Source organism: Pseudoliparis swirei, chromosome 11, assembly GCF_029220125.1.
Source record: "Pseudoliparis swirei isolate HS2019 ecotype Mariana Trench chromosome 11, NWPU_hadal_v1, whole genome shotgun sequence".
Classification (NCBI taxonomy): Eukaryota; Metazoa; Chordata; class Actinopteri; order Perciformes; family Liparidae; genus Pseudoliparis; species Pseudoliparis swirei.
Genome location: NC_079398.1, coordinates 2223470 through 2243899, shown reverse-complemented (window position 1 = coordinate 2243899; position 20430 = coordinate 2223470). Strand labels below are relative to the sequence as shown.

The 20430-nt window shown below is 43.4% G+C and overlaps 2 protein-coding genes across 2 annotated transcripts; both read right to left on the bottom strand.

Moving 5' to 3' along the window:
- Positions 1-5724: 5724 nt before the first annotated feature.
- Positions 5725-8100, bottom strand: LOC130201968 (homeobox protein six1b). Its single transcript, XM_056427207.1, has 2 exons — positions 7224-8100; positions 5725-6420 (listed from the first exon to the last, which is right to left on the bottom strand). Exons 1-2 carry the CDS (start codon positions 7781-7783, stop codon positions 6126-6128), a joined length of 855 nt encoding a protein of 284 aa, XP_056283182.1. The 5' UTR covers positions 7784-8100; the 3' UTR covers positions 5725-6125.
- A 5573-nt stretch (positions 8101-13673) lies between these two features.
- On the bottom strand, positions 13674-19959 carry six4a (SIX homeobox 4a). Its single transcript, XM_056427186.1, has 3 exons — positions 19120-19959; positions 16831-17528; positions 13674-15955 (listed from the first exon to the last, which is right to left on the bottom strand). The coding sequence occupies exons 1-3, from the start codon at positions 19842-19844 to the stop codon at positions 15354-15356; spliced, it is 2025 nt and encodes a 674-aa protein (XP_056283161.1). The 5' UTR covers positions 19845-19959; the 3' UTR covers positions 13674-15353.
- Positions 19960-20430: the final 471 nt, after the last annotated feature.

Here is a 20430-nt window from a genome sequence, read left to right as displayed (position 1 = left end):
GAAGGGTGAGGGGAGCGAGATGGCAGCTCAGATTCGGGCTGCTGTCACTCCAACGTTGGCAAACAAATAAAGTACAAACTGCACGTAGCTCCAGGGTCTCGGTGGAGCGTATCTGTGGTGTGGTTTGGGCATAGCGGGGGTGTGGATGGTGTGTGTGAAGTAGGGGGGCTTGGTTACTTGAGCTATTTGTGAGCCCCAGGATAGGTGAGGTGATGCCCTTTGGGAGTGTGAGGTATATTTCATTATCCCATATCCCATACCACTTCCTCTTGTTGTGTCTGCCACCCCTGCCCCTCCCCAAAAGCCCCTTCAGCCCGGAGAAGTGATGTGTCTGGGTTTATACTCGCGGATCTTTTTGGATGGACACAGAAGAAGCCGAACAACAAGCAGTATAGCGGTAACAGTCTGCAGAATTATCAAATATCAATCCTCTTGTGAAATAATGCCCATTATATGATACCAAACTCTAGTCATGTCTGGCTCCTTAACGCGGCTGTGTTACATCCAGTAACAAACGTCTGCTTACGTTAGAAAAGATGTCCAACGCTGCAAGAGAAACTAGACTTGAGATTTTTTATTTAAGATTTTTTAACATTGGTAAATAATTAAAAAAGATGAGGATGGCATTATTCTATGTTTTTCTTAATTTCAACAATAAGAAAAAACCAATACCAACTATGTCTTGGGACTTTCCATCCGTGCCCGTGACTCTCAGCCCATCGGCTCCTTCTGAAGACTCACATCTTTGAAAGTCAACTCACAAATATACCGTTTTATTTGTAGTACTTTACTTTACATTTGGGTCCTGTAGTTCTGCATCCAATGTTTCTTTAACAGAAGTAAACTGCATTTGTTAGAGACTACTTTCCACCGTGTGAATTCATCAGAACAGTGTTTGTGGGATTTATTCAATGTTCAACATCGTGAAGGAACATGTCACCCAGCGGCGTGGCTCAATGACGTGTTTTAATAGGTTTTGGGCAACAATAAAGTTTTGGCTAGAGAGAAAATACCTGTGAATGGAATCAGTAAATTGTTTGTTTTAGTCTTTTAATGGGATTTGTTGAGAATAAGTACAATATAGAATATTAGACATTTGCTTTAAGTTAAAGAGTTTTCTGTCTTTATTTTTTTCTTTTCTCTTTATTATCTGATTTACATTTTTTATATAATATAACAAACCATCAATACTTTAATTTATGTAGGACCCAGTGTAACTCTGTTTATAGCTGTTTCTGCACCTGCTCTGAAGTGCACATACATTTAAAGATTTTTAATCCGCAGCTGAAAATTGTCCCTAATAGATGCTTTATTTACTTCTGGTTGAGTAACGTTTGCTGAAGAGTACATCTATTTATGATAAATGTAGAATTTTTTAAAGAAATGAAACTATTATTTACATCTTCAGTAAGAACCAATGGGCTGAGAGTCACAAACAAACAATGTATGGTTAGTTTGGGCCTTTTCATTGTTTTGTTTATTTGACAATAGGAAACGTATTGAATAACACCTCTTAACCTTTAAGGATTGCAAAAAGTGATTAAATGATTATTACTTCTCTAAAATGTAAATTATCTTCAAGGAAAATGTAAGATAGTTATGGATTAGATACTTGCACCTGTACTCTTATTTCCACTTCAGTATGATAGTAAACTAATAACAACCCTACGTATATATTGCAGCATAGCATACAGCTTTCAGTCGTCTTCCTCTCGATTCAATCTCATCAAACATCCCATAACAAGGACATATTTACAGTTGAATTATTATATTGTAGTGTTGGATAGAACAAATATAGTTTTAATTTAGCTTTGAAAGGCTGTAACTAACTAAGAAAGGCAGTTCAGTCCTCACAAATGTATCCAAAAAACATTCCAGACTGATGTCACGTCTCTGATCAGACATATGGGACTAATGGCTATCATCTTTCTCTCCAGGCTCCGAAAATATACATATCTGATTCTTCGCAACCAGAGCTGGGTTTTGTCTCTGGAGGAGAACGGGTCGGTTTGTTATATGAGCCTGTTCCTTCTGGACACATTTTTTTAATACACAAGTCCTTTAACGTAGACATTACACATGTCTTATCTTGTCCTTTTGTCTTTTCCTCATGTAACATATTACAAAATATCCCTCTTTCATCAGGTAATGTATATGATGGCTTCATTTGACACACAACATGCTATTTAACACCCTAATAGGTATGGGGAGCGTCTGCAGGGTCTCCTTCTCCTCGTGTCTGAACTCTAGGTCATACATCACTCATCCCACTGGAAGAAAGAGATAAATATTTCTTTCAGCTCTGTCACATAGGAGCTTCCTGTTGGACGAAAGGCTTCCTACTCTCCGGCTCGCAGCTCCCGCATCAGTATAATTAACATTTCTCAGATGCAGTAGCATAATCCCTCTGTAATCTTTATATATACGTAGATGTCATAGAAATATCGCAGAGCCCTGCCATCTAGAATTGTTTTAACTTTAATCAGTTTTATTTCCTCTGGTACACCCACACTGCAAGTCTGATACACGTGAGTGTGGCCAAGCCAAGACACATGCACACACACACACACACACACACACACACACACACACACACACACACTGCATCTGCCTCTGGGTACGTCCAGGCAGGAACATTGTCAGATCCATGCATCATTGGTAAGAAAATCTCTCTACCCCCCCCCCCCCCCGCCCCTCCTGCCCCTCTGAGGCAGACCTGAAAAGATCCTTTTGTCCCTCATCACCCGCCTGCTCTCCCTCCTCTCCCTCCTCTCCCCCGTCTCCCCCTCTCTGACACACACCCCTCATAGAGACGGTGGTCATGGATACCTGGGACGGTCTCACGTGCGGCTCCTGTGTGTGGTCAAGCTATACCTGCAGGCACCAGACCATGGAGAGGCGACCAACAGTTCCTCATCTCTGTGTTTTGTCCTTACAGGAGATGCACACAGACTCTGATGCCAGAGAAAACATTGAGCCAGCTCATGCAGACCACGCTCCATGTTTATTTGCACACATCAGGGCCCTTCCTGCTGTTGATTTAGAGCCACTGGCACTTACGCCAATGAGAAATGAAATGCCCTTTTGATGACTCAGACTCTGTTTGCCATCAGCAGCTGTTGTTGCTGGCACCGGCGCGCTACAGGCGGACGTTACCTCCAGCTTTTGTCATCTCGTCTAAAGGCCGGAGCGCGCCTCCCATTTGCACTTGTTGCTTGGCTGATGAGAGGAAGACACAGTGGCTGATACAGCAGATAGATTTATGGCTACAGTCGTCCCTCCGGATTCGAGGATCGAGGGATTCGAGTATGATTAAAAGCACTGTCAGAGTTTCCGTTTCGGATTGATTTTAGTCTCCTGCACATCCTGAAGGTGACTCTGATAGCCTCTCTCTGTCATGTGGCACAAAGCCTTTTTAATCCTCGCTGTGTCTGTAGGCTGCCGGACATGTTGTCATTAGATTAACAGGTATGAGGAGTTTCTTTGGTGGCTTTGTGATCACCTGTTTGTTAATTTGTGAATATTTTGCCACACTGAGTGCCAAGGACAGGTGTTGTTGTCAGAACTATATATGATCCGCAGGACCGTTGCTCTCTGCTGACCTCTGCTGAATGTGGCATATGGCCAATACTGTTCGATTCACAGGTGTGGGCTATTAAAAACGTTTATGTGACTGCTACATTCAAGTTAAACCATATTTATGTACTATGAATTGAATTGACCTGGACGAACTTGTAAAAATATCAACTGGTAATTTAATCTACATTGAGACGGCTCCGTTAAGGTGAGTAAAATATAGATAATCATCTCCATCTATGTTTTGTTTTGTCACATTTCTGTTGGCATCTTGAAGTTAAAATATAGATGTGATCCCCCCGTGGTGTCATGTCCAGTGAGTCTGCATTTACCATAGCGAACCTAAAATATCTAACTGCGCTTTTCCTAACTTTTTCTTTGACTTATTTTGCCAGAAATATGTAATGTTCGGAAAAATACTTTCAAACCAATGAAGTTTAAGAATGTACTTTTCACTTCTATCACATTTCTGGGGGAAATATAACTTAGAACTAAGTTTATCTGAACCTTTGTAAATATATAGAATACATTACATTCACGAAAAATACATTGCACTGTTAAACATACAAACAGCATATAAAATATAAAAAACATACAAATAACGATCCAACAATGACATAAATAATAGCAATAGAATAACAGACTGGCAGGGGTGTTTCTGCACAATACTTAAAGTACATTTTGCTGCTAATGACTATTTTTAGGCAACATTTGTAAAGCAGGACTTTTACATATTGACTACTATAAAATGTGGCTAATTTGACTCAAATGATCTGAATTCTTCTTCCACCACTGACTCTCACATATTATATTAGAAATGTAAAAAGAAGAAACACTGACCAAAAAGCCTGATGATGGAAGGTCTGCTGAGGACATTCAGACAGTCATACGACTCAAACACAAGCATATGGATCTCCAGGTGATAGATGGGGAGCACAGCTTGGTGTTTTTAGAAGACCTGAGGGGTTCAGAGAGAGAGGGGGGGGGGGGGCTCTAGATGCAGAATACCTCAAGGTCCCTCCACTGAAGCCGGGCGTTGCAGCCCTGCAGCACTGCAATCTTTGCAATCAGGCAGTAATGCTAGCAGCGACTGTTTCAGATTATGCTCAGGAAATCCTCTGTGCTCTCTGCTCAAAACAATTTACCCTGACATGAGCCCAAAGAAGAGTGTAGGGGGTGGGGGACACGAGAGCTGTCCTCACCAGATTTCTGCTCCGGGGCCACCATATTCTCATATTCTGTCCTACAAATAATCCCTTTTAATTTGTTGGTATTATTATCACATTGTTGTTGTTTACGATGGAAGTTATTGTGATGACCTCTGGAGTTGGAGTGCCTGCTATATCAACCCTGCTCAAACTAATATTTTAACCATTGTATATCTCTTATTATAGCCACTATAATTTGTTTTTTTGTTTGTTTATAGGACTTCTATATTGATTTTATAAGGCAGTGGACTTCATATGAAATGTTTGCCATATCCGAATATCCAGAGCTGAGTACATAAAGGTTGAGTGTGGCTCTTTCCCATGGCCCGGAACCGACAGAACAAACTCTCAGAGAGAGCAAAGAAAACACGGCAACAAAAATCCGCAGCACTCGGGCTGAAAATGGCGAGAAAGAAAGAAGAAAAAAACATTTCTGCTGAAGCCAAATGTGTTTTAGCCCCACTCAGCAGACACGCTACTCAAAGGAACCGGAGTTGGTTACAACAGCCTCCTGGCAGACAGCTGCTCATGTTGACTCACATTTATGTAATTACATTTCCCTTTATGACTCTGTGTTTGAATTCTATGTTTTGAATTATCATTATTATTGTAAAAAGAAAGAAAGAAAAAGACCAGTAGAGCAGGTTCAATGTTTAACACGAAATTACTCAAGATGGTTTGATAGAGATTTATATCCCAACAGTGTAGATTTCATTGCTTTCATGCATTTAAAAAAATAATAATCATGAAATCAATCAACAAAACAAGTAAGATAATAATGATTAAATTATTACTTTCTTTCCTCCTATTCACGATTAATTAATAGTAAATTGTCAATGATAATAGACCCGATTAATTTGGTTTGTCTGATGGACAGAATCTATGACAAAGTAGTGTCTATTTTTTTTCTCTAAATACACAAATAACACAGAGACAAATGTATTACTTTTGTTTTATTGGAAACTATTACCATGACTAATGAAAACGTTACCTCTTAGTTTCCATCGCAGGAGGTTTCTATAATTCTTTTATCTCAACAGAGTATCATAAATTAAGCATATGGGCAGTCCAGTTAAGTGTCTCGTTGAGTTAAGAGTTTCAGGCAGGTCCTGTTTGTGTGTTTTCGTGTGCAGGAGATGAGAACCGCTCCTGTCAGTGGGGATATACAGGTTAAGCGCATAAAGGAATTTTGTTCTAACCAAATTTAACGACAGACAAGTCAGTCTATATTATACGGTATAGGCTATAGTGTTATTTCATTAATGTTCTCAATCTGATACACTCATCAGTCTTCTTTTTGGGGTTTTTGTTGTTGTAAAATAGAATAATCTGGCAGCCTCTTTAAGAGCCCAAATCCACAAGACTGGAGGTTAGAGGTCCCAACAAGGAGTCCTGCAGTTGGTGCGGGTGTCCGTGCATGCTGTGCACCGGCTGTGGGGGCCCCAGGCCGGACATGGGGTAAGCGGAGGCCCCGGGGTGGTTCATGTTGCCCTGAAGCAAAAGCGCTGAGTTCTGGTCGGGGCTCTGAGGTGGAGAAAACTCGTCCTCCGAGCTGGACATGAGAGACTTTCCTCCGTCCAGCGGGGACAGCTGGTTCTGTTTGTTGCCGCCTGCGTTGCTGTTTTCACTGTTTTCCCTGAAACGACAACACGGAGGAATGAGAGAAAATACACACATTTTGGAAGATTCAAGCCTTATGTTGACATTTCATTTTTGAAAGAGTAAAAAAGAGGGCAGCGTAAAAGGCCGCCATAATTATTATTTGTATAGTAACTACAAAAACATAGACTGGTGAGGCCTAGGCCTTGAAGAAAACGAGTGGTTATTTACCTTCCCTGTAATTTTGTATATTTAGTTTTAGTTCTCCTCGTGTTGGTTGATATTTCCCGATAAATTAAAAACTATAGTTAAATCACGTTTTAATTATATTCCACTGTAACCCAGTTTAATCTTGTACACGTATTTTAAAATTAGAACCATGTGCCCTTATTGCTTTTTGTATTTTCCAACATTATTAAAAACTACATTATCTTATTTCTGAAGTGGATGTTTTTTTTAAAAAGATTTCATGTTTATGTTACAATGCAGGCTCAAGTCAAACGGGCCAGTCTCTGTTGAAGAAAGCCCATCATGTCAACAACACGCTTCTGTTTACCATTCACTGGGATCAGGAAGCGAGGGATTTGAGGACTACACACATCCAGAATGTGAACAAAATAATAGTTTAACTTCTGGAAATACAATGAATTTCCTTCTGAAATACAATGCTATTAGCGGTCCTGCTTTGCCACTTCCTTGTGGTATATGGAGTCTGGGATTCCTGCGTGTTGTTGCTATATTTCATTTTCACTCGAACCGTAATTTGCTCTTGAAACAGACACAGAAGTAAACCTTCTGATCTCTAGATTACAGGCAGCACCGCGGCTGCCAGTTACGTACCTCTCCTTCGCCTCTGCGGCTCTGTCTCGCTGTCGTCTGTTTTTGAACCAGTTGCTGACCTGCGTGGTGGTCAGTCCTGTGGCCTCGGCCAGCTCTCTCTTTTCCCGCGGGGACGGATACGGGTTGTGCGTGTACCACTCTCTCAGGACACCCCTGGACTTCTCCTTAAAGCAGTAGCTGGTCTCCTCGCCGTCCCATATCGTGCGGGGCAGCGGGAATTTCCTCCGCACCCGGTACTTCCCCACCGCTCCGAGCGGCCGGCCGCGCAGCTTCTCCGCCTCCACGTAGTGCGCCTTCAGCCAGAGCTGCTGGAGCTTCGGGTGGTTGTGCAGAGAAAACTGGTGGCTTTCCATAATCTTGTAAAGCTCTCTGAAGTTCCCCCGATGAAAGGCCACCACCGACTTGGCTTTGAGGACACTTTCGTTCTTGTGGAGGTGATCGCAAGCGGGTAGAGACCACAGGAAGCGGCCGAGCCTCTCCAGGTTCCCTCCCTGCTGCAACACCTCGCACACGCACGCCACTTGCTCCTGCGTAAACCCGAATGACGGTAATATAGACATGATGTCCGAGCTCCCTCCTCCGCCCAAAACGCCGTTATCCAAAGCGATAGCTGTCGTTTGTTTTCTGTGTTCAGTTTTGTCGTCGCTACGCAATCCAGCGCAATCCGGCCGCGCGGCACAGGCCTAGCTATCCTCTCCACTCCAGCCCCTGATGCGCGCAGCAGATTGGGATGTTGATTGTTGGGACAATTTGTTCCTGTTGGAGATATGTCAGGCTTAAAGGGAGCCTGTGCGTTACGGTGATTGGCTCTCCCTTTGCCCTGCACCGTGTACAGCCGAGCAGGACTGAGTTTGCAGCTCCGTTTCCTCCCCAGAGGCAGTGCGTCAGGGGCTGAAATAGGAGCGCTCTCCCACCTCCCGCCCCCACAGTCCCTCTCCCGCTGCAGCAGAGGGAGCAGAGAAGCACCTAAACACTAATCAATTATTACAGACCTCTTAGAAAGCCATATTAACATGTTCTGAATATATATATTATGTAATGGTGGCGACTATGGGCTACAAGTTTTCCCACGTGGGTCAAACCACACACTGCATCTCGATAGGTTATCAGTAATCACAGTGGAGGTTAAACCCACACAAGACACAACGCTATTTATCTGTGAGGGGAAGTGTGTCCACGTTTAAAGGCTGAAAAACGCACTTAAAATCGCTCACATAATCAACCACTATTATGCACATATTATTTTCATTAAAAAAACAACCCACAATTAAACATCTTAATTGATTTTTTGTTACTTTTTTCTTCTTCTCCAACTGGAGGTTTATTTACCATCCCAGCTGATCATGGTTGACGTCAACCGCCTTAATTGCATGCAGATTTAACATTTAGTTGTATCCGCACCTTTCATTGGCTAATTACCGAAGCCGTTTATTTTACGAGGTGATATAATTTAATAAGTTCCTATGATTGTTGGGTCCATGAGTGCCATATCTTTTATATGAGAAACCTATACCTGACCAACGTGTTATTGGACATAGACCACCAGGAAATCAGACGCATGTGTGCGCGTGTGTGAGAAAGAGAGGCTGAGATGAAATGCCACATTTTAGAGACATCTTCTTTCACACTACCACTCACTCTGACATATAGTTTCACAAATTAGCTAGTGTGAATAGTTTTTTTATACCACGCTTTTTACTGACTTAAAACAAATTATATATTTATAAATCAATATTTAATACCGTCACAACATATATAACAGAGCCCTTTGCGCGGTATATTTGTTGTGCTTATTGTCTACATCATCACGTGTTCCCGAAGAGGCTGCAGTCGGCAGCTTACATTTATATTTCAAGGATTAGACGGGCACCGCTCTGGCTCCAGTGTTTTCTGTGGGCTGAAACACTAAACCAATCCATTAGTAAATTAGTTCTCTGCCACACTGGATCTTGGTGGCGCAGTTGTTGGTTTGAGCTATATAGATCACATTTCTTTATCTGCACCGGAGTCTGAAACTAAGCACCCTTTCAATAGGCCTATGTCAAGGAACAGGATTTGACCTATAATATTGAACTTAAACAAATTCACACGAAACGTTTTGAGAAGATTACTGCCTCTTTCTTAATGGATTTTTTTCTACAACAATAACGCCTGAAGAAACAAAGATCTGTTCCGCCCGACATGCTTTTATAGACTAATACGTTTAAGTTAGCATCTATAAGGGAATTAGCATGGCTACTGAAAATATATAATTTGATTCAGATAGAATTACTATAGGATCATTTGGTCAGGTTGAATTTGCTTCTTTTGTGTAAAATAGAAAAAGATCAAACTTGATCATGTCCACATTTCTAGCATGATTTATTTGACTATTTATCCGAACAGCATATTTACTCCGAAATGGATGACGTCATGCTGAAATGAACGTGTGTCTGCATGAGGTCACTGTTATTTAACAATACAATAACAATACCTGCGAAGCATTGGGGTTCATTTAAATTGTATTTTTAGCAGTGTCATTCGCCTGCAGAGCACTAGACACGGATCACGTCATGATAATGAACGTAAATTCTCTAACTATCGTTATTCGTCAATCACAGACGAATCTCCCTGTTTTTTAGACAACACCCCCTTGCAGGCCATCCTGCTTATACGTGGTGATGTTTGCACGTCTTCTAATGTAAATAATCGTGCTCTCAGGCCACTTGAGCTCGGGTCCATGCAGCGCTCTGCTGTGTAAAACCTCAGTGCTTCAGTAAATGAGCTGTCTGATGAGCGGCTCTCGGGTTTCTCTAATATCTCTACCACATTGCGCCGCGCCTCCTCCTTTAACCCGAGCAGCCCGGGGGGCGAGATTATTTCAAGATGTGGACCCTCCGCCTCTAACACGGCCAGTGCTGGGCTCCTCATTCCCCGACAAGTAATGCAATACTTAGGGAGGCGACTCGTTACTCCTCTCAAAAAGGAGACCAGGACGCATGGACTCCTTCTTCTCCTTCTTTTATCCTCGGTACACCCCTCAGTTTACCTCCATCAACCGCACGGACTCAGCCTGCCTCTCTGTTCTTGAAGCTCAGGGCTGCTATACACATCGTGGATATTCCACGTTTTAGTCATTTCCTATCCGAAAAACTCAAATGAGTCACAATGTTTTCACCGCGAGAAAATAAACGTGTTGCCATTTTCCATTAAAGTGTTTAAACGGGAGGTAGGCCGAGGAGACACGTGGGCCCTTTGCTTGTTGAATTACTCCACCTCGTGATAGACATTTGAAAGGGGAAAGTGACTGATTCAATAGTGATGGATGCATTGGGTGTATCATTTAAATTCGTTAGCATTGCAGGTAAAACGAACGAAATGTAAGGGCGACTGTGGGAGAAAACGAGAGAAAGAAACAGTCTGAACGCAAAGCTCCAGAAAACACTTCATAAAAATGTCATCATCAAAAAGTTCGTGTTTCCTCTCGGAGAGTTTATTTTTGTGTAAAATATGAGGGGAAAGTGACACGACCACTGGCTCACGGAACAGATGGTTTTCACTCTATCTAAATCCAAAGTGCTATTTCAGCTGTATCGACTGGAACAAAGCCGATACTGTTTAAATTAAGTGAAAAGTGTCTGATTTGGTCCCCAGGGTTTGACTTTTTTGGGGAGGGATGTTGGTGACATTCAAGGGTGTCCTCTTACTGCACTGAAAAAACACACAATTAAAATGTGTATATTTATTTAAAACATCAACACAATCAAACGTTTTAATTATAAGTTAAATTATTTTACATAGACATTCTCACACGTGGAAATGCATGTATTCATTATATAGTCTTATATCACAAAATACATAATAATTGGCTTTAACTAAATGCACATGTATTGATACATTAATTAACCTAATCAATATTAGGCTATATTATTGGCTTACCGTTTCTGATTATAAGATATCCTAAATATGTCTTTAATTAAGAGTAAAGCGGTTTATTCTTTGAGGTGTAAGGCAGGGGAAAAAAAGAAAAAAAACTTCTCTCAAAACAAAACACAACTGTTGACATGAGTGAGTTAAATGAAATTGGAGCTGCAATTATCAGCTTAACAGAGTTTCCTGTCATGTTGGAAAATTAGACCTGGTACAAGTGCACTGGGGTTAGCCCCCCATCAAAATCATTACGCATTTCCTCAGAGGACCACCTCCACAAATATGCAATTACGGCCTCGGCTTTTATGGTGCTCTGCTAGGTAAACACGGCTCGCGCAAATAGATGATTGGTTTCAGGTCAAATCTTTTTTAGTTTTGGTTTTATTTGTGTTGCAGGCCTGGAGTAAGTTCTCAAACCCAGCCGGCAGACCAACACGTAAACAAACAAAAGGAAAGATTTAAACGGCGTGTGTTGCTATACCTTGTGTGCCTGCTGGCAGGGAGGGGGCGCCATGACAGTGCTATCAGTCAAGACAACACGTGACTCCTCAGAGGATGAGTCGTTGCGTGTGTTTTAGCGAATGACAGCGTTTTGGAAGGCAGAGCAGCAGGTGTGTGTGTGTGGGCGCATCTCACAGGCCCTCATCTGCCACCGCTCCTGTTACAAAGTGCAGTTTTTCTCTTTGGGAAATACTGTTGTGTGGACCTGATGCTGCCTCCCAGCTGCTGCCCCTGTGTGTGCCTGTGTGAGTGTGTCACATTCACACATGCACACTTGCAGACTGTCCCGACTCGTGCTCTGTGTCCTGTAGACCAGAACAAGCCAGTGAATCACTGTGTGCATCTTCTCTTTCCCTTATACGATGAAGTGCAAATACCACCGACGCTGCCAAGCAACAACTCAATTATATTTAAGTGGAGGTATAGGAGAAAAAGCGGCAAGGGTTGAGGACATTTATTCCGTATGGTTCATATACACCAACTACTTTTCCGCAAACTCGGAAAAAGCCAAAGTGGATTTTGTTTCTTCCAGGAGGGAGAAGTCTTCTCGCATGCCTCGGCCAGTAGTGGTGGGTCTGTGCTGGTACCCGCTGACCCCTGCCCTCTCATTAGTGGGACGTGGAGCAGTGGAGTACCGTGCTCCCCAGGTCATGTTACATATGGCTTGCAGTCTGCTGCGCCGCATTAAATGTCAGCTTTGAAACCATCTGAAAGATCAGAGGTCAGTGTTTTTAATAAGGCCAGAGTTCTGGGGGAGTTCCCTCTTTTTTACTGCTCACTCGAGTATGTTTTACATTGCATATTTGAAATTGTGGACAAAATAATACACTACTATTTAGATACGGGATGTCCTGGTCTTCACACATAAAGAAAGCCGTACAAAAATAAAATAAAATCAGCAACTAGCTGTATTCAGTCCCCGTGAAAAACATCTTCTGCGAGGGAACAATTGTGCTCCTTCCCTGTCTAATTTATAGGCACAATACAAAGGTGGAATTTGGAGTTTTCTGTGGCCCCCTCCCCGTGAGACCCACAGACCATGCTGCGAATGGGATATTGTTCTGGGCTCCAACAAAGCTGTTTTCACCCTCTTCAATATTACAGGAGGAGTTACCTGATACCCAACAATCAGCTAATCCACTGCCCATGGCGACGAGGTCACCTGTGCACAGGTAACTTTATCCCGGTGGCCTGCCTCACCCTCCCTTTCCCGCTAGTCTCTCCCATTTTTTCTTCTTCTCTCTCTGTGCCTCAACAGTGAGCACAGACAATCAGCCTCTGTTTATTTAGGTCATCAGTTAGATCATATATAACTCCTCCAGCAGGATCCGCTGAAAGGACAACTCTTATAATCGAACACAGACACGCTGTAAAGAAAGTAAAGTCCCACCACTGTTCCTCCATTTGTCAAACTTTGCCTCCATCTTATCTCCTTGCTGGTCGGGTCGGGGACATGAGTGAACAAGCAATGGGTGGAAATTCATGAATTTAGGTAGAATCCTCTGGATCCACGAGAGGACTCCAGGCACTTTTCTGGATAGCGACTCAGTGTCTGTGAGTGACAGCACCTCAGATTCATTCCTCCACATGTTGAGGTAGCGGGTAGCTGGGGGGGAGGGGGGGGGGGTGTTCGGCCTTCGCTCATTTAAAGGCCATTGGACTGAGCTATAGGGAGCTGCAGACCCCCCACCCAAAAGGAGCTTTACCTCTGGAAATCTCATTGCTGTTTATTTGAATTACATGGGCTGGGATGAGAAAAGGAGGGCTAATGAACTCCAGGTTGCCAGGCATGTGTAAACGATCACTGAAGGTTTGCAGAGAGCAGCACCAGGCTGCTGGATTACTGCATGCATGACCCCCCCCCCCATCCTCACAGTGTGGCTACTATAACTCCAAACTATTTTTTATTATTATCTGCCATTAATTTACTGACATATTCTGTGGCTAAAATGTTGCAAAACCTCAGAGTTCATTCCTTAATTCTATCGGTCATCAGGAGGCTAAATTTGTTCGGAAGAATTCAAAAGGAATCAGTTTTATGTTTTTATAAATATAAACTTTTATTGCAGTATGGAGATTTAGAAAAATACATTCACATAATTTCAAATAACAAACATATAATTCAAACTAAGATTTAAAAAACAAAAAACAATTGACCATCAGTTTTATAATTTTGTCCACGACTCATTTTTGGTATATGACATTAAAGCACTGAGGATACTTTCATTGAAACATCCATTCAAATTGAGGTGATTATTTCACAAATCCTGACAAAGAAAAGTATTTCTAGTCCACTTGTATGAAGACGTGTAATGCATCGATAGATGTGCACGGTGTGAGTTGGCTGTAAGGCTGAAATGTGATATAATGGTCATGTATGACGGCGAGGAATTAGGCTCCTGTTGTGAAAAGCACTGGACACACTTGACAAATGGGCTCCACATTCTCATGTCTTTCCCTCAACTGACACCCAACAAATGTGCGAGTAACGGCTGCGGGAAGCGGTGGTAAATCTCTGAAGCTGCAATGTCACTGCCTGCACGCCAACGCAAGAGCTACGACAAAGCTCACCTTCAGTGTTATTCAAGAAAGAAAAGTAAAAGGCACTAGTGTCCAAAACATTATGACGCCATGCAAAGAGAGATTAGTACAATCCCTTTATAGAACAATATCATTCATAAGTACTGACATTGGAGAGACACATCAAAATGAAACAGGATATAGTATAGCATCATCACATCTAGTTAACATACTATGAGTTGCGGCATTATAAACAACATATGATGAACAGCGTGTCAACCGACAGCCAGACCGTTAGAGCATTCATATCTTGGTCTCACAGGTCGACGACGAGGCTTGAAATATGAGTTATTACTGAAATAGTATGCATTTGTTGTGTCACGCACAACATGAAGGCTGTTTGAAACATGTTACATTGTAGTGTCATTATGGTAGTGCAAACGCCAAAACAGACCAATGCCGGTGTGTATTTGAAGTAGCAGAAAAGGCACATTCGTCTTCACTCTATAGTCCAGCACTCCTTGTTCATTTGGTATTATATAAAGCACAAAACAGGGGTTTGTAGTGACTTGAGAGGCATTCAGAGAATTAAAGGTGATTACTGAAGGACACTTTTTCCTGAATTCAGCAGCGTTGTGTGTTTAATGACCTCTCCTCTGAATGTGCACAGTCCTCAAGTGAAGCTGTTGCTGTTTAACGGACCGTTTTCACAGAGGCTCTCTCCCTCTTCCCCCTACTGAATGACCTTTTTGGTTTGACCCATATGACGCATTTAGTTTGGAGGAACATCCTTGTCACATGCCTCCAGGCATTCCAGCACCTGCTTCTGCAGATCAAATCCACTCAACAGGAAGTAGCAGGTGTTGTCTATAAAAATGCATATTTAAACACGGCTCAAACACATACAGCGACTTCTTCTGTACGGAACCGTCGTTGTGTTTCATCTTATGAACGGGGCTTTAAAAATATGTCATAGTCTTCTTTTAATTTTTTATGATGGACAGATTATGTGCACCTACAGGGCTCCCCTCTGATTAGAGTGCATTGTAAAAGTCAAATGAACAGAAATAATTTAACATTTAAAGGAATTGAATGGTAAAAAACACACACACACACACACAGGCACGCTCACGCAAAAGTTCAAAGATTCACTGTATCCCTGCTTGGACGGACATGAGTGCTTCAGCAAGAGGTTCGAGGTTAAAGGTCAGCCATGTTCTCCTCCATCTGCACTGTCTGTAGTTTGTCCAGGTCCTTCCCCTCCACAGCCTCCATCTCCCCACACATGGCTCGCACCATTTCACTCACGCCCCCTGAGCCCGAACCGCCCACCTTGCTTTCTGAAAGGTTCATGTAGTTGCTGTTCATGCCGGGGCCCATCAGGTGCGAGGAGGGCCCCCGCAACTCGTGGCCCCTGAGATACTGTGCGGGCTGGAGGTGGTGGCTGCTGGGGTCTGTGTGGGCCATCAGGGGCGTGCTGACAGTGAGGGTGGTGTAGACCTCCGGCTCGGGGCTGGACGAGCTGACGGCGGAGACCTCGGCGGTCGAGGAGGGGCCTCGACTGGAAGGAACCGCTTCTGAGTTGGGGGTGGTGTAGCTGAGCTGACCGCTGGAGTCCAGGTGGAGCCCGTGGTGGTACGAGGAGTAGACGCCTCCCTCCAGAGGCTCCTTCTTGATGGCCGGCTGGCCGACGTTGCTCATGCTGTAGAGCACTGTGCTGTGGTGCAGGGACGTCATGGCCAGCTTGTCCTGCTGCTGGAACGAGTCGCTGGAGGAACTCACTGCTACATTGTTCATGGTACCTGTGGTAATACAATCATAGATCAATTCATACAGGACCTCATTCCGCACAGTATTATACGTTTCATTTACAGCAGGCCTTGGGCCACAATTGCTGTTGTGTGTCACCCACACTATGTGCTTGACCTGGCGGGGCCTCGGGGAACGAGTGCGGAAGCTTTCCAGAACTCAACAGCAAGCTGCAATTTTCTGTTTTTCCTTATTATTGTTCCTGGTGTAGAATCTCTGCTTTATGTCAAAGTGAGTGCTGTAATGGCTTATTCCCTGTTTGTGTATTTCATGGCCCCTGAAACATATTTCCCCTCCTCCCTGCTCTGCAGATCAAACGTGCAATGATGAGTGATGGTATAACTTCAGAGCTGGTTTTTATTCATCTCTGGGGTTTTCAAAGGACCACCTTCTTCTGTGTGTGTGTGTGTGTGTGTGTGTGTGTGTGTGTGTGTGGCCGAACCCTGTTACTTCTCATTGATGGTCTGCAAAGCTCAGACATATATGAATACAACATCTACAGTATATTTTGATAGAAATTTTAATTATGTCGTGTTTTTTAATATTCAAATACAGTGATGGATTCTATTTTTTTCTTTTTTCATCAATGTTGCACTACATATGATACCAGCATTATAATAACAAAGTGATACATTTTGATGGCTTTACTTGACTCCTTAAAAAGGGTTAAATTAATATAGCCCCATTTTAGACAATATCCCCTAATCAAGAATAAATACTGTAAATTCAATGAGTCACAGCAAATTAGTTTTGTCACTGTATGTTATATTTGCCTTAATATATAATTCAACTTCCAAGTAAACATAACAAGGTTATTACAACATAATAGGAATTCAGTTAAAATAATCATGTAGTCTTCTGAACCCACCTTGTGAGATTGTTGAGGAGGATGGAGCCGAAGAGAGCTGCAGTGGAGGAAGACCTAAGTCGCTGTTGAGTAATGAACTGCCATCGCTGTCAGAGACTCCACTTGGTACCTGGACGAGACTGTAGCCTCCTAGATGCAGCGCACCTGACGAGGAGTTGAACGTGAGCACAGAGGGGCCTCCGTTCTGGGCAGCCATGGCGTGCACCCCCTCCAGTTTCACATCTGCTCCGTTCACACAGCCTGAGTAGGAGCCGTACTGCAGGGCTGAGTCCTCAGCAGAACCCAGTCCCTTCTCCTGTCCCGTCTGCATCTGCATGTCCATACCAGAGCCCCCCAGAAGCACCCCTCCAGACGGCCTCAGAGGGTTGAAGGCCAAGGGCTGGATGCCCAGATTGAGCCCGTTGAAGAGGATGTTTCCAGGTGTGTGGAGGTAAGACGAGCCACCATTGTGAAACACGGCGGAGGGGCTGTTATTTGTCACGAGACTTCCGTTGTAGAGTCCGCCACTGCTGGATCCAGGGGGAAGCTTGATGTCCCCGATCTGTTGGATGACCACCCCATTGTCCAGAGGCCCTGTTTGAATGGGAAGTGTCCCATGGGTGATCACTCCATCTGAGGAGTTAGAGAGGGGCCGGGGGGACAACTCCTCCTGGCCTTTGCTAGACTCATCCTCTGTGCTGTGGTTTCCATCAGATTCACTGTAAAAAAAAAGAAGACAATTGGTTTGTTCAAAACATTATTCGTGGGAAACTATTGTCATAAGGTAACTTTAAGTCACTAATGAATATAAAAAATAAAAAGAGATTGGAAAACTTGCACATTCCTGATTTTTTTGTGGTTACACCCTAAAGCACTAAAAAAACACAAATTCCATAAAATACAATTTGGCATTTATTTTCTTTTCACCCATCTTGCCAGTCACATTTGGCGCTGTGTTACTTTACACCGCTTTAAAGAGCAGGCTGTGTCTGTGAATGTCTAGTCCTCTCTTACCTCATGGAGAGCTGCACTGACAACAACCAACCAACGTCAACAACCGTGCAACCATTTGGCGCAATAAATTCTGGTGTGACAGACTGCCAGCACAATAGAGGCGTGACAAAACAAATGGCTGAGTATTCATTTAAATGTTATTCTCATTTTAAATGGTTATTCAAAACCCCGATGTATCTGTTTCCGTGAACATTTAAGACAATATAGAAGTAGTTGGTAAAGATAATTACATAATGAATGACTGTTTTTAAAGATTGATCCAAACAGCTGCATCCCCTCCAGCACACACACACACGCATACACACACACGCACACACACACACACACACACACACACACACAACACACACACACCCTAAAATGTCCATTTCCAGGAAAAGATATAAGCAGATATTTGACGATTTGTTTACAATGTTTACAGGTTGTAAACTTATACTTAAATGTTGTTTCTGAATCATTTCAGTTGTGACTTTAAGTGCGTATTTGTCGATGTGTGTGTGCGTGTGTGTGTCTATGTGTGTGTGTATGTGGTTGTGTGTGATATATAAAGAGAGGTCACCTCCACCAGGTGTGCGTCAGCTTTGTTCACAGAGAGAAACATGAAAGAAATTCGGTCTGTCTGTGTGGAGGATTATGAAATGAAACGCAGGAGCTGATGGAGGCTTTGAGATCCTTTCTAGTCTGAGAGGGGAAAAGTGACAATGAAAATGCTTTATGTGCTGGAAAGGGGAAACACGCGCTAGCACGTTTGTTTGTGTTCATCTCTGACACACATACACTTACACACACTACACTTCTAAGAGAATATACATTAAAGTAACGTGATAACTGTTTAAGTTATCAACTCCTCGTGTTTGACAGTCAAATCACGAGTGTGTGGAAGTCACTGTGTTATTTAGTTGCTTATGGTTTCCATGCCCCTTTGCACCAACACACTTGAAACCGGATCTGAGTGGCAACCGCTTCATATTTCAAAACATTAAAAGCGTGATCCAAACCCTTTTACGCACACTTTTGTTTGGTGTGTTAATTATCAACGGTTAATGATTCACACTCTCAAGTCTCATTAACGGTCCGATGGGAGATTAAGAAATACACTTCGTATTATCAGTCAGAGAGAATGGTTATGAACGAAAGGCGCTCCTCTAATATATAAAACGTTATAATACTTTGTTTAAACGATCCTGGTTCTGTCTTATTACAGGTTTTACGCACACCACATTCGACATTTAATAATGTGTCTTACATGAAGTTTGTCAATGATTCAGCCTAGTGTGTGGCTTTTTGTTTCCTCACCTTTTGGATTGTGCCTCGGACGGGTTTCTGTCTCTCTGTCTCCTGTTTTTGAACCAGTTGCTGACCTGGGTCAAGGAGAGTCCTGTAATCTTGGCGAGATTTCTTTTCTCTGCAGGAGAGGGATACCTATTGTGGTTGTAAAGATCCTTCAGCGCGTTCCGGGATCTCTCCTTGAAACAATACACAGTCTCCTCGCCGTCCCAGATAGTCCTGGGGAGAGGGTACTTTCTCCGGATCCTGTACTTGTCCACGGCGCCCAAGGGTCTCCCCCGCGCCTTCTCCGCCTCGGTGTATCGGGCCTTGTACCACAGCTCTTGTAGAAAGGTGTGGTTGGACGGACTGAAACTGTGGTTCTCCAAAATACTGTAGAGCTCCTGATACCGAGCCTGGTGGTAAGCAACGAGGGCTTGGGCTTTCAGGATGCTTTCGTTGCCGCGCAGCAGGTCGCTCTGTGGCAGGGACCACAGGAACCTGGCCAGCCGGTCCACATTACCTCCCTGCTGCAAAGCCTCGCAGACACACGCCACTTGCTCCGGGGAGAAAGCCAGAGAGGAAGCGGCGCTCACCAACAGCTCCGTGCGCACCGCGTCCGTGTTGCGCTCCATGGACAACTCCGCCGCGTCCAGCGCCACAAGCTTGATGCACTCCCGCTTACCCACCTCATTCACATTTTCCCTCTTGATGTCATTTGCTGTTGTGACTTCACCGGCAGAAGAAGAAGACATTTTTTTGTTCAAACCTTCCCTGGTAAAGTCACTCCTCCCAGCTCGATCAGGTTACCTCCTCGCCATGCGAATGCGATCGGATATCTGACAGCAGCTGTAAGCAGATATCTCTCTCCCCCTTTCCTTCCAACGTGACTTTTACTCTGCCGCGACTGGAGCTGGAAGGAGACACACTAGGGTCTATCGGCAGGAGAGCCACGCTATTGGCCGCCGAGGGCCTCGTAAGGGAGGAGCAAGCGGGATTCAGACACGAATGTTTGGTTTCCAGCTGTCAGTCATAAAACAGTATATTCCCGTGGCTCACCTGTGCAAGGTGAGTGCATTTTGGATCGTGGGAACGGGATATCCTTGTTGTCAGTATTGTCAGGAGCAGCTGACTTAGCTGTGTGTGAAAACACTAAAGCAGTTTTATTCCCATATTGAGGAGAATCCAAGCGACTATAGTTTCATTGTGTCAAACTGAAATCCCTTACCATTTTATATTAATCTGACAAAAAATAAAATACATTTTGAAACAGAGACTGCAATTTTTTGTATGCACTCCCATTGTTCTGACTTTCAGTACAGATATATATCGTTCAAGGTA